Consider the following 12879-nt stretch of genomic DNA (forward strand, 5'->3'; position numbering starts at 1 on the left):
ATTGCCTGTCCTGAAGCTGATTCATTGCTTCTGTAATGTAGTCCTTTTTGTTCCACAAAACTAAGTTGCCTCCTTTGTCAGAGTTCCTAATTACCAAATCTGTATTGGATTTGAGTTTTTTCATTAGTGAGTGGTATTGTATGTCCATTTTGTTTTTCTTCTTTGTTCTTGCCAGCCTCTGGACTCTATGGTTCAATTTTTTGATGCCACTCACTATGTGCTCTTGGAATATTTCAATTGCATCTCGAGGCATGATTGGATTGAAGTTTGATTTGGGTTTGAACAAAGTTGTTTCCTTTGCCAAATCGTTTTTATTTTGTGATAAGGCATTTTGCTCTTCCATTTGTGTGGCCGTCATATTTTCATCAAGCAAATCTTGCATGGTTTGAAGGGCTACCATATCCCTTGTATTTACGCTAAGTGGGGGAGACCGTTGAGGTGTTAAATCATAGTGTTTGATACTGTCCGTCTCCTGGCCCATATCTTGTTGTGCAAAGTACTTCTTAAGTTTTAATTTGCGTATGCTTTTGTATATATTGTGGCATATTTGAAAGAACTCTCAAGACAAAATGAAAGTCCTAACATCAATAGTTGCTTCTCCGCTTTGGTCAAGTCAATATTTGCAAGGTTTATTATAGTTGGACTGGTTGTACCAGTAGTTTTTAACGTCTCCAATTGCGGCGTGTTGATTGCCCCCGTTTTTTGGGAACGTTTTCGTTTTGCTGCTCGTATATATATATATATATATATATATATATATATATATATATATAGTGTTATAGGTGAGGATATTCCTAATCATCCTTTAGTCACATTTAAAAAGGCTAGGTCCATTCGAGACCAATTGGTACGGAGCCACTTAGAAAAAGCCCCTTCCAAGGCTAACACTCTGAAGAGTATGAAAGGTTTTTTCCCCTGTCACAAGTGTAAAGTGTGTTGTAACAGCAAGAGAGCGCTTACATACACTATCCAAGACACTGGCACAGTCAAGAAAATCAACAGGTTTATTACCTGTAGTACACCGTACGTGGTGTACTGTCTTGTCTGCCCATGCGGGCTGCGCTATATAGGCAGTACGGTGCATCCTTTTAAAATCCGGATATTAGAGCACATGAGGGCAATAGACAAGGCAGATCAAGCATATCCGGTCGCAAGACATTTTGCGGAAAATCATAAAAGCGATCGGAACCAATTACTGTGCTATGGATTTGATTCAGTCCCTGATAATATCAGAGGAGGGGATAGACTTAAGAAACTCCGAAGACTAGAATCGAGGTATATTATCGACCTCCATACCAAAACACCTTGGGGCATGAACAGTGGTGAGGACCTGATGGTCCATATTGGTACATAAATGAATGGTAACACCATATGAAGAAAATACAAAGGATGCATTTATGGTACCATTATCTGCATAATTGTATATATATGTATGTATGTATATATATGTATAGAAGGATAAGTGTTTCAAGGTGAATTAGAATGAAATAATGTTTCTTTTATAATTTTGGTTTTGATCAACTTGTGACTTTGAAATCTAATTTGAAGTTATGAGATGTGCCTTGGTGAACGCATAACCGTGAAAATAACAGGAATTTGATAAGATGAACTAAAAAATGATAAAGAAAAAAATGAAATTTGATACGAATTATGGAAAAATGATAATGTATATAGAGTAGAAAATGTTTTGGTTGATTTGATTTGATAAACAGACCTGTATAACATCTAAGGAAGGATAATGGCCGATACACGGCTCAATTTTTTGTTTGAACAACAAGTAATCAAATTTGATTTAAAAACAAAAACTGTTTGGGTGAAATGATGGTAAATCACTTACATTTCACAATTCTAGATTTCTTTGTGAAAGAGAAAGAGTTGGAGCATTATATATATATATATATATATACATATATACAAAGCACTTAAAACAGGGCTGGCACTTACTGATAGTCCACAGCTCTAGGATTCAAGTGAAACAAGACTCAGTAGCCCTCCCAGTGACCTCTTGTCAATTAACATGGTTCTTCTTTGTAGGCCTGCAGTTCTTCCATTGAAGTAAAGCTTGATGGCTATAAATTCCATCCACTCTTTCATTATCTTAGCCCCAATCAGATATATATATATATATATTACACACACACACTCACACACGTATGTACATATATCACCTACTGGCAGCCACCAGTAGCAGTTACAGTTGGGATCTGGTTTCCTTAGACAAAGCATTTTTCTTTTGCCAATGACTTTGGCTTAATGTGACGAATCTTCACAAAGTTTTCAAAATTAGAACACCAATTCACTTCAGCTGATGTTTGAAAAGTTTCAGGGTGATTCGTCAAGTGTCGGCAGAGAAAATTCGAGTCCCAAAATGCCTTTTTCCCCATGCAATTTTCCATAGGGATTTAAGACACGACTACAGCCCGAACCGCTGAACAGAATTACAACAAATTTGACAGAAAGCTAGATCTTGTCCCACAAAGATTTCTCTTTGTAATTTAGTGTAAAACCTTCCAGAAGTTTTAGAGTTCTTAAGGAAAAAAAAAAGCAAAAAAAAAAATAATAATAATATATATATATATATATATATGTGAATTCTATATGGAGATCCAATTGGATCATAAACATTCAACCAGAAGTATTGGCAGACATCTTGAGATGTGGACCTCTCCACCCCCTTGGCTATGTGCAAAATGGGGGATGAGGGCCATGTGGCCCCCTCCCAGGGCCGCGTCGGCCCAGGGATACAAACCCTGAGCCCAACTGTGCAATCTAAAGTGAGGGGCAAATGAAGCCGCTGTCTCTGAGCCATTAATGGCCCTAGGGCCCCCGTCCACCAAAGCCGGGCTCCTGTTACGTCCCGGAGTGCCTACCCTCTGGAAATACAGTGTTTGCTCTCGCTTTAAAGCTCTCGCCAAGTGAGAGCAAACACAAAGTCAATTTTTAGAGGGTGGGAGCATTAAAAATGCTCCCGGCCACTGGGAACGGACTTTTTATCTGTTTCCCTGCCAGCTGTGAAACTGGCATAGAAACAGATGAAAAAATTGCTCCTGCATGCAGGGAGGAGCATTCTTTGCTGCTCCCTACATGCAGGAGTAACTCCAGCTCCCGCTGGAGTTGGGAAGCTAGCTGGGGCATTGCAGCTCCCACCACAGCCCCCCAAGAACCAGACACTGGATATCCTGGATGCGGCCAGAGCACCCACCATTGACTGGTTAGGCCCCGGGGAATGGGGTTCCTGGGGTCAAAACTGGCCTGGGTATGTTGGCCCACTCCATTGTTAATTGGCCAGGCCTCAAGGGATGGGGTCCCAGGGCCAAATTGGCCTTGGGAGGGGGCTGCATGCTGCTCCTCCCATTTAGAATAAGGTTTGGCTCAAAGGGCCGGAATCAGCCCGGAGAGGGGGCTGCGTGCCCCCTCCCCATTTACTATATGAATGGCCCCGAGGGGTCCCGTCCCCGGGGACAAAACCGGCCAGGAGCGGGGGGCCTGCTCCCTTTTTTTTAATTGGCCAGACCATGATGAATGAGGTCCCCGGGGCGGCTACTGGCCAAGGGAGGGGGTTGCGAGCTCCCCTCCCAATTTAAAAACGTACAGTGCCCTGGGATAGGGTCCCCGGGGCCAAATTGGCCTGAGGAAGGGACCCGAGTGTTCACCCTCGCATCTAGAAAAAGGCTGGGCCCTGGGGGATGGGGCTAGGGCTACAGAGGCCGAAATCGGTCCGGGACAGGGGATACATGCCCCTCCTCCCCATCTACAATATGGATGGGCTCCGGGGAATGGGGTCCCCGGGACTGTAATTTGCCTGGGGAGTTGGGCTGCGTGCCCCCCCCTACCTGGCTGCCTGAATGTGGGGGCCCTGCAGCTAACCCCTGCTGAGTACAGCAAAAGGTCATGCATGGCGGGTATTGGGTGCCTGCAAGGGGAGGGGGTGGGATGTTGGCCACAGGGACTGGCTGCATGCCAGACCCCGCAGCAGACCCCCTCCTGGGTACCTGGAGATTTGGCCTTTTAGCTGTGAGCGGCCGGGTTGGATTACCTCAAGGCAATTAAATAGACCTTAACTTTATTGAACTCCACTGATAAAAAAACAAAGGTTACAGCGGCATTCTAGTCCGTAAATAGAATTTAAAAAAAAAAACCAAAGGTTACAGGCATGAGTATAGTTAACTTAGGGCACGAGTTATAGTTTCCTGACATAACTAACTAGAACTGCTGAATTTATATGGATTTGTGCATGCAAAATCTGAACCGAACTATAAAATCCTTGTAACCTTTGTTTTTTTCAATGAGAAAAAAAAATACTTATGAGGGTTGGGGGTGAGGGGGAGGTTAATGTAACATTACAGATAGGTGACATTTTCAGTAACAACAAGGTTTTACACTCAAAGAACTACAGAAATTCAGTAGTTATACTATAGTTGGAGTTATCTCAAGTAAATATAACTTGTGCTCTAGGTTAACTATAACTCGCATCCCTGCCATGCAGGTTTCTCATCAAAAATGTTCTTGTAAATGTTGCAGTGATATTATCAATGATGACTTATAAGATGTCATGAGTGATGTAATATGTAGGCCAATTAACAGTGGAGGGCGAGAGTGCGAGTAACAGTTACCTTACAGCACAAGTTACAGTTACTTGTGACAACTATAAATAAAGTTGGTGCATTGCTGTGTTTTTTTTTTTTACTTGAAAATGTTGTTGTTACTAAACATTTCACCTAACTCAAATGATAGTTTAACCTTTGTTTTTTTAGTGAATTTCTAGGGTTCGTCTCACCTGAAGTAATATTTTACCATACGTAAAGCTATCCCCAAGCCACACATGGCCAAAGGCTGTGCACTTATGGGCTTTGTCCGGAGTTGCCATGAGTGGCGGGACATTGGCCACAGGGCCTGGCTTGTGGCCAGGCTCCGCTTCCAAACCCCCAGCAGGCACTTTACCAATACACTGCGAGGTTAGCCAAGTCCTGTGGCCAATTCCGAGCAGGCAGCCAACACCCATGCTGTGGGGGGTCAGCCAAAGCGCCTAGCTAATCTAGCAGAGGCAGCCTATCCCATGCATGAGTGTTGGTTGGGTAACAGAAGTCAGCTTCCAACCAGCTGAAGCATTTTAAACCTCCCGCCGGCTGGGAGCAGATTTCCTGATTGCTCCTGTTTGGCAGGAGATTAAAAAATGCTCCTGCCCGGCAGGAGCAAATCTTTTTCCCTGCCCATGCTGGTGAGCTCACGGAAACAACTATGTCCTGGGGTGGGCTCCTTGGGACACAGTCACGGAGCTGGCCCTTAGGACAGGAGACCCCGGGGCCTTTAAAGACTCAAGGAGGGGCGACCATGCAGCCCAGCTGCCCTTTCAATCAGTGGGATGACCCTGGGAGACGGGGTCGCAAAGCCGTTTTTAAGGCTCAGAAAGTGTGGACACGCGCCCCCTCTACATTTGGGCCCCGAGGATAAGGTCCCCGGGGCCCAATTGGGTTCTAGGAGGGGGGGGGGCAGACCCCTTTTGCGTCATCTTAATACTCAGCCTCTATAGGCTCAGGGAGGGTGACCACATGGACTCACCCCTTCTAATACATTTTGGCTCCAGGGATTAGTACCGGGGCCTAATTAGGTTCGGGAAGGAGGCAGACCACCCCTTCTTTACCTGGGGTTTTGGGTCCCTGGGGTCTCTCAGTGGTCGAGGAGGTAGCGTAAGTGTCCCTCTCCCCCCTCAATAAAAACATGTGGGGGATGTTGATAAAACAAGCGAAGAGCCTGAACTTTTTTTTTCTTTGCCTCAGATTTGCGGATCCTTCAAAATCTTTATGAAAAATACTTTTTGGGCCACCGGCAGGCCTAGGGGGGGTCAGGGTATCTCCACTCTGCTCCCTCTGTCTTTTGCTTTGCTTTTTTTCTTTAGACTCAGGACTGAGGCCTGAGTTCTAAGATGGCTGTTACCACTTGCTGGTTAATGTGGTGGCAGCCAATCGCAGCAGGAGACCCGTCGGCCCCACAGATCCTCCGTGGTGTGATATCTACACATTTTTTAAACATTAATTTTCCAAAACTACTGAATAGATTTATACCAAAACATAAAAAGTCCTCCTTCAGGACAAGACCTAGCTTTCTGTCAAATTTGGTGTAAATCCGTTCAACGGTTTGGGCTGTAGCTGTATATAAAGTTCCTAAAGAAAAATGAAAGGGGAAAACATGTTTTGTGACCCCCCCTACCCTTTATCCCAGCCCCCTCTTGACAGACCACCCCAAAACCTTCCTTGCACAAACCAGTCAAAAAGTAGCACATTTTGAAAAATGTTGTGGAGATTTGCCAAATGGTGTTGAAATTCTTAGCTACACAAAAATGGAAAAACAATCCTAACTATAACTACACAATCAACACTGCGCTGGAGGGAGGGAGGGTGTGTGTGTGTAAATACATATATACACATACACACACATATTTAGCAGCATTATAAACAATTAAACCCTCAATGAGGCCAAGCTTTCTTTTAGGTTTTGGTGCCTGACAAAGCACTGAAAGTGGACTGAATTTGCGCTTACAATCAAATTACTCACAACAGTGATGTATACTCCTTTCTACAAAATGTTTCAGGAACAACGTATTCAAGGCAATAGGTAGCTTTTATTCTCAAGCAAAATAGGCGTCAATGTTATTCCTTTCAGTATTTGTTTCTAAGATTACTATCCATCAGACACAAATAAATATTTGAACACCACACTAACCTGAGAACATGTTCTTCAAATATAATAGTCGCGGTGGTTCCGAATTTAGCAGGTTTAGTGTGCCTTCCACATTCAATGGTTTAATCTGTGAGGATCAAGGAGGTCAAGAAGATGTTTTGTGTTGTGCACATTTGAAAGGTAATCATTCAATACAATATAGAAATTTTTTGAGGTACTCACCCGCCTGAGGCCAATGGTCTGAACCCATTCCATGCTGTAAACATCAAAGACGTCAATGCCATACTCAGTGTACAATGTCACATGAGAGGAAGTGCAACCTGACATGAACAAAATCACACTAGGTCAAAATTTGTATTGCAACTTCAAAACACAAACAAATAAGTATAGTATTTCATCAATGATTGGTTTAGATAAGCCTGTCATCAAATACCTGATTACTTTAGAAGCAAATGTAGTTTATGTTTTTAAACCCAGCAAGTTAATATATTAATAAGCCATTCTTTGAATCTTTCGACAATTGGAGGGGCAAATATTAGTAAAAATTCTGTTTAAGAAAGTAGTTTGAGCTGTACGATTTGTGGAGCGTAGATGAACAGTAAACAGCAGCAAATCATAACCTGGAATCAAATTCAGCCATGCGCATCGGTAGTCTGATTGGATTAATAGGTAAGCACATGTCTTTCATTGACCTTGTCCTGTAACAATGTGTGCTAGCATCTAAGTTCCACTTTCAGACAATTACTGTTGTTGTAGTAATAGAGTTACCATCTCCAAGGATTTGATAAACTTCAGGTGATTCAATAAGATCACATGCTACTCGTTCATCACCATCTTGTACAGGTGCTCAGCATATAGTCTATGCTAAAACAATTAATATACAGCATACACAGTACTCTCTACATAGCAACTGCCTCTATATGGGGAATCCACAATTTTCACAAAGCACTGGGAGCAATAAACACTGCATGCTGAAAGGTGGTGCTGCAGATACATGGAAGACGTTCATATTAATGGTAAATTATTGTGTATCAGGAAGGCTTTTGTTTACTTTTGGGGTATTGCAGGGTCAGCCCCTAAATTAGAACAAGCTACTCCAGGCAGCCAGTGATACTAGACATTCATTCCCATGAATTCTGTAGTTTTTAAGGTACACATCGCTCTGTGCCCACTGTCTTGACAATTTTTGAAGTCGCAGGAGAAAGAAAGGAACGGACGTCAGCATACAGGGTTTGGCCCTTATGTGTTGCTTCAATTTGTCAGTTTCACAGCTGCACAAAGTCAGATGGTGCCTCCTGTAGGAAGGTAGATCCCTGACTATGGTTGCCCCCAACTTTTTGCCTGGTGTTTTGCTGGTTTTCTGACTTAGTTGATCTGGGGCCCTGCTATTCAGGACCCCAGGCCTACTGCTCTCTCTGTAAAATGGATTCCATGTACCTTAGGTACATATCTAATTGGATACTGAGTCACCTTATCAGTCCCTGTACAGTGTACCTTAGGTACCCAGGGCATAGGTGTGCCCAGGGCCAACCAGGGGCTGCAGCATGTATTATGCCACCCCTGGCTGGCCATCCAAATCTGACACAACTGGCTGCACGACAGCTGGGGCAAGGTGGTGTAATCACCCTTTGCTTTAGATATAGTATTCCTATATCTAACCCTAAAATGGACACATATATTCCTATCAGTCACTCCTATGGCAGGCCTTAACAATCCTGAAGGCAGAGTGCTTGGAATAATGTGAAATGGTGCTCCGGCATGAGCTGAGCCCATTTGCAGCTTGCGGAACCAAGTCCTAATAGCTGTTCCATGATAACGCATACCATATACTCTTAAGTGCATTATAATCCTCGCGGTTATAACCCAACTCTGGTATCGCTTTATCAAAACATGTCGAGTAAGGTGTCATACGAATTGGAATACTAACCCCTCGCCAATTCTGGCGACGGGGTTAGCATTCCACCCTTCTAGAGGGACACGACAGGTAAGTAACCTGTAACCCCGGTTAAAGTCAGACATAGCCTCAGCTCCACAAGATGGATGCTGCCACCGAGACACAAGTCTGCCCTCCTGCTGCTGGGAGTCCTCCCAGCACAGGAGGCAAGGACAAAGGGTTTCCTGCCAGGGGCGGTGCCAGCACCGTCCCAGACAGGATTTTGTGTATCCTAGGTAGGCAGGGCTTTAGAGGAAGGTGACTGCAAGTGGTACCCCGGTGCTCACTGTGCATAGGCCGGCTTGAACCAGTTCCAGGGGCACTCCAGCCCCTGATCTGGGGAAAGCCCGCCAAAGGAGAGGGGTGTAACCACCCCCCTCCTAGTCCCACCCATAGGGCAGGACTTAGTCGCGTGCCAGCCCCTTTTTGCAGGATAAAGGTAGGAACTGGCCCCCTTCCAAATGAGATCAATCTTTGAATCCTGAACCGACCTTCTACACGAAGAACTCAAGACTCTCCTCAAGATTTCTCCCTTGTGACTAAGGAGTAGTCACCCTGCAGCAGCAGGCACCAACCAAGCATCGCGGTTTGTTGCCAGTCTCTCCTCCGGATCAAGACTGCTCCAGCACGACGAGAACCGGCTTCCCTGGCATCTCTGACCTCAACCTACATCATCAGCCCAGCTGTGATCCGTGGGTGCGACGAGACCTCGAGGGACCGGCCATCTTCAGAACTGCACGACGCTTGTCCAGCACGACCACCGAGTGACCCTCGACTGAGTGCTTTGGGGTAAGAGAAGCCCCGACCCAGAGCAGCACCAGCACCGAAGTTCAGCCCCCCTGCATCCACGAGATCTGCGTGGGGCCCTTCTGCTCTTTGCTGCTCACCGCGTTGTCCAGGTCACTTGCCCGTTGGCTAGTGGCCCTCTTACGACGCTTCACGACGACAACCACCGCTGGTCTGGTTGCTCCAGACTAGCCCTTGCTTCCCTCCAAAAGAGGAGCACCCTGGACCCTCCTGGTCCACTCCAGACTCCATTTTAAGTCCACCGCGTGGGCTTGCATTTGCCAAGACTTGTTGCCCCAATCCTGGGTCCAGCGACGTCGACAGCAGAGACCTTCGTGGGACAGCTCGCACCTCCATCCTGGTCGCCGACAACGCCTCCTGGTCCGAGAGACTGCAGAGCCCAGCAGCGCCCACTCACCTGGTCGAGGTGACTTCGTCCGGTGCCATCCTGGTGCCCACCTAAATCACTGGCTAGTGATTCAGAACTTGGTCCCCTCTGCTTACAGGTTTTCTTTTTCCCTGATCCAGGCTTGGATCACCTCGAACTTTTTCACTGGCCGCCTGCCAGCAACTTCTTTCTTCAGGCTCCTGGATCTTCAACGAGGGTTTCCGACGCAACTTGAACCCTATGCAGCCGCAGCCCCTGGGCTAGGTAAACTGAGTACTCCGGTGCTCCAGCATAGTCCAACACCCTGAGTGTTCGGATCCACCCTTGTTTTCGACCCACCTAGTCGGGTTCGCCCGAGAACAGTAACTTTGCAATTACTAGTATCCATAGACTTGTTCCCCCATTACGCTTGAGAGTTCCCACTCTGCACACGGCGTCCCTAGGCCTCCTGCTTCTAATCCAAGGGTTCAGCATTGTAGGCCTAGCGTTTCTACAGTCTAGAAAAGTATTCGCATTCCACTTCTTGTGTATATGGTTTTTCGTGCCCCTCGGGCATTTGTGTAAATTGTGCGACTTTCAGTAATTCTTTAAGAGTTTTGTTGTGTGCTTAGCTCCCTGTCTCATAAAGAGCCAGGGTAGTCCTGTTATAAATAAATATACTTTATTTTTGATAACAACTTGTGTGGTGTCCTTTCACTTGGTGTTCAAGGGGTAATGTGATGGTAAAACAGCTGGCTTAACACGCCCTCTAGAGTCTTAGCCTTAGACTGCTCGTATCCATGCTACTAGGATAGCTGGTCTATAAGGTTGACTTACAACCAATCATCAATAAGGGTTGTTTGGACTGATACATAGTGATCACTAGAATAGTGAGCACTGCATATCAGGCCAACTTCTCACACCTCCTACTGGCATGGGGAAGCATCTCTGAGAAAATTCTCAGTCTAGTCTGGCGCTAGGGGATATTCTTAAGGTGAAGAATCGAATATGCTACTTACCAGTATGCATCTGTTCTTGGCATGTAGGGCTGCTAACATTTATATCTAGTGCATAGATCGCCGCCTAGTGTTGGGTCCGGATGATTGCACATTGTTGTCCTGGAAGAGTCTTTGAAGTATCACGAGATAGGTGGCTCCTCCCCTGGACTACAATGCGCATGGGCATCGACTCCATCCCCAGATTGTTTTTAGCCATTGTGGCAGAGATGGAGTGAAATAGTGTAAAGGATGTCCATGCTAATGATTGAATGCAAGAGAGTATCTGCAGCTGCTACGGGCACCGGGGAGGAGGGCGGGCGATATGAATGTTAGCAGCCCTACATGCCAAGAACAGATGCATACTGGTAAGTAGCATATTCAGTTCGAGGCATGTGGGCTGCTAAATTCATATCTAGTGCATAGAATACATAGCAGTCCCTCCACTAAGGGCGGTTGCCCGTGCCAGCTGCAGAAGCTTGAAAGAGTGTTTTGAGAACAGCCTGTCCTACAGCTGCTTGCTGTTTGGAATGCACATCGACACAGTAATGTTTGGTAAATGTGTGTGGTGTAGACCACGTAGCTGCTCTACAAATGTCTTCCAAAGGAATGTTGCCCAGGAAAGCCATGGAGGCCCCCAACTTGCGTGTGGAGTGCGCCCTTGGGGGTATTGTTAAAGTACGTTTAGCTTTTTGATAACAGATTTGAATGCACTTAACAATCCATCTGGCTATTCCTGCTTTGGAAATAGGGTTGCCTTTGTGCTGTGCTGAGAAGGCAACAAAAAGTTGTTGTGTTTTCCTAAAGTGTTGTGTTCTGTCAATGTAGTACATCAACGCCCTCCTAACGTCCAATGTATGAGGCATTCTTTCCGCTACCGTTTGTGGGTTTTGAAAGAATGCGGGCAGGTCAATAGTTTGGTTGATATGAAACTGTGACACCACCTTCGGAAGGAATTTGGGGTTAGTGCGTAGTACTACCCTGTTTGAATGAATTTGTATGAATGGCTCCTGGACTGTGAGCGCTTGCAGCTCACTAACACGTCTGAGCGACGTAATAGCAATGAGAAATGCCACTTTCCATGTGAGGAACTGAAGCTCGCAGGAGTGCAGTGGCTCGAAAGGTGGGCCCATCAGCCTAGTGAGGACCACATTGAGGTTCCACACTGGAGCTGGTGGTGTTCTCGGAGGAATGACTCGTTTCAGTCCCTCTAGGAAGGCTTTAATGGCAGGCACCCTGAAAACAGAGAGATGCTGCCTGTTCTGGAGATAAGCCGCTATGGCGGATAAGTGTATCCGAATGGAAGCGTACGCTAGATTGCATTTGTAAAGATGTAACAAATAGCAGATGATGTTAGGAATGGATGCGTCTAGCGGGTTGATATCGTGTTCTGTACAGTAAATGACAAACCGCTTCCATTTTGCTGCATAGCAAGCTCTGGTAGTGGGCTTTCTCGCCTTTCGTATGATATCCATGCATTCTGGAGGCAGGTTGAGGTAGCCAAACTCTAGGACCTCAGGAGCCAGATCGAGCTGTTGCGGATCTGGATGCTGAATGTCGCCATGGTTCTGCGTCAAGAGGCTTGGGGAGAGATGCAGCCTTTGATGCGGTACCACGGAAAGTTCTAGAAACGTGGTGTACCATGGTTGGCGTGCCCACGTTGGAGCAACCAGGATGAGCGTCATCGAGTGTTGCTTTAGCTTTCTTGCCACCAGCGGAATGAGAGGCGCTGGGGGAAAAGCGTACGCAAATCTGCCTGACCAGTTCATCCATATCGCATTCCCTTGCGATTCCGGGTGAGGGAACCTGGCGGCAAAGCTTTGGCATTTTGCGTTTTCCTGTGTGGCAAACAGGTCTATCTCTGGATTACCCCACTGCTGGAAGTACGGGTGGAGTACTGATGGATGTATCTCCCACTCGTGCATTTGATGGCTGTATCTGCTGAGCAGATCCGCCATCTGATTGTCCTTGCCCGGGAGGTGTTCTGCCATGAGGAAAATGTTCCTCTGAATGGCCCACTTCCACATGCTCTGAGCCAGGTGAGACAGCTGTGGCGAGTGAGTACCTCCCTGCTTCTGGATGTAGTACATGGCTGTCATGTTGTCCGTCCGGATCAACAC

At 46.1% G+C, this 12879-nt stretch overlaps 1 protein-coding gene across 1 annotated transcript in view; it reads right to left on the minus strand.

The window, feature by feature from the left end:
* Window positions 1-12879, minus strand: part of CDC42BPB (CDC42 binding protein kinase beta) — a 709648-nt gene that overhangs the window by 124413 nt on the left and 572356 nt on the right. Inside the window, exons 31-32 of the mRNA XM_078660224.1 lie at window positions 6901-6998; window positions 6721-6805 (exon numbers count right to left, since the gene is read on the minus strand). Of these exons, the coding sequence (XP_078516350.1) occupies window positions 6721-6805; window positions 6901-6998 (183 nt within the window). The remainder of the gene's footprint in view (window positions 1-6720; window positions 6806-6900; window positions 6999-12879) is intronic.

The sequence above is a fragment of the Lissotriton helveticus genome, chromosome 9, assembly GCF_964261635.1.
Source record: "Lissotriton helveticus chromosome 9, aLisHel1.1, whole genome shotgun sequence".
Classification (NCBI taxonomy): Eukaryota; Metazoa; Chordata; class Amphibia; order Caudata; family Salamandridae; genus Lissotriton; species Lissotriton helveticus.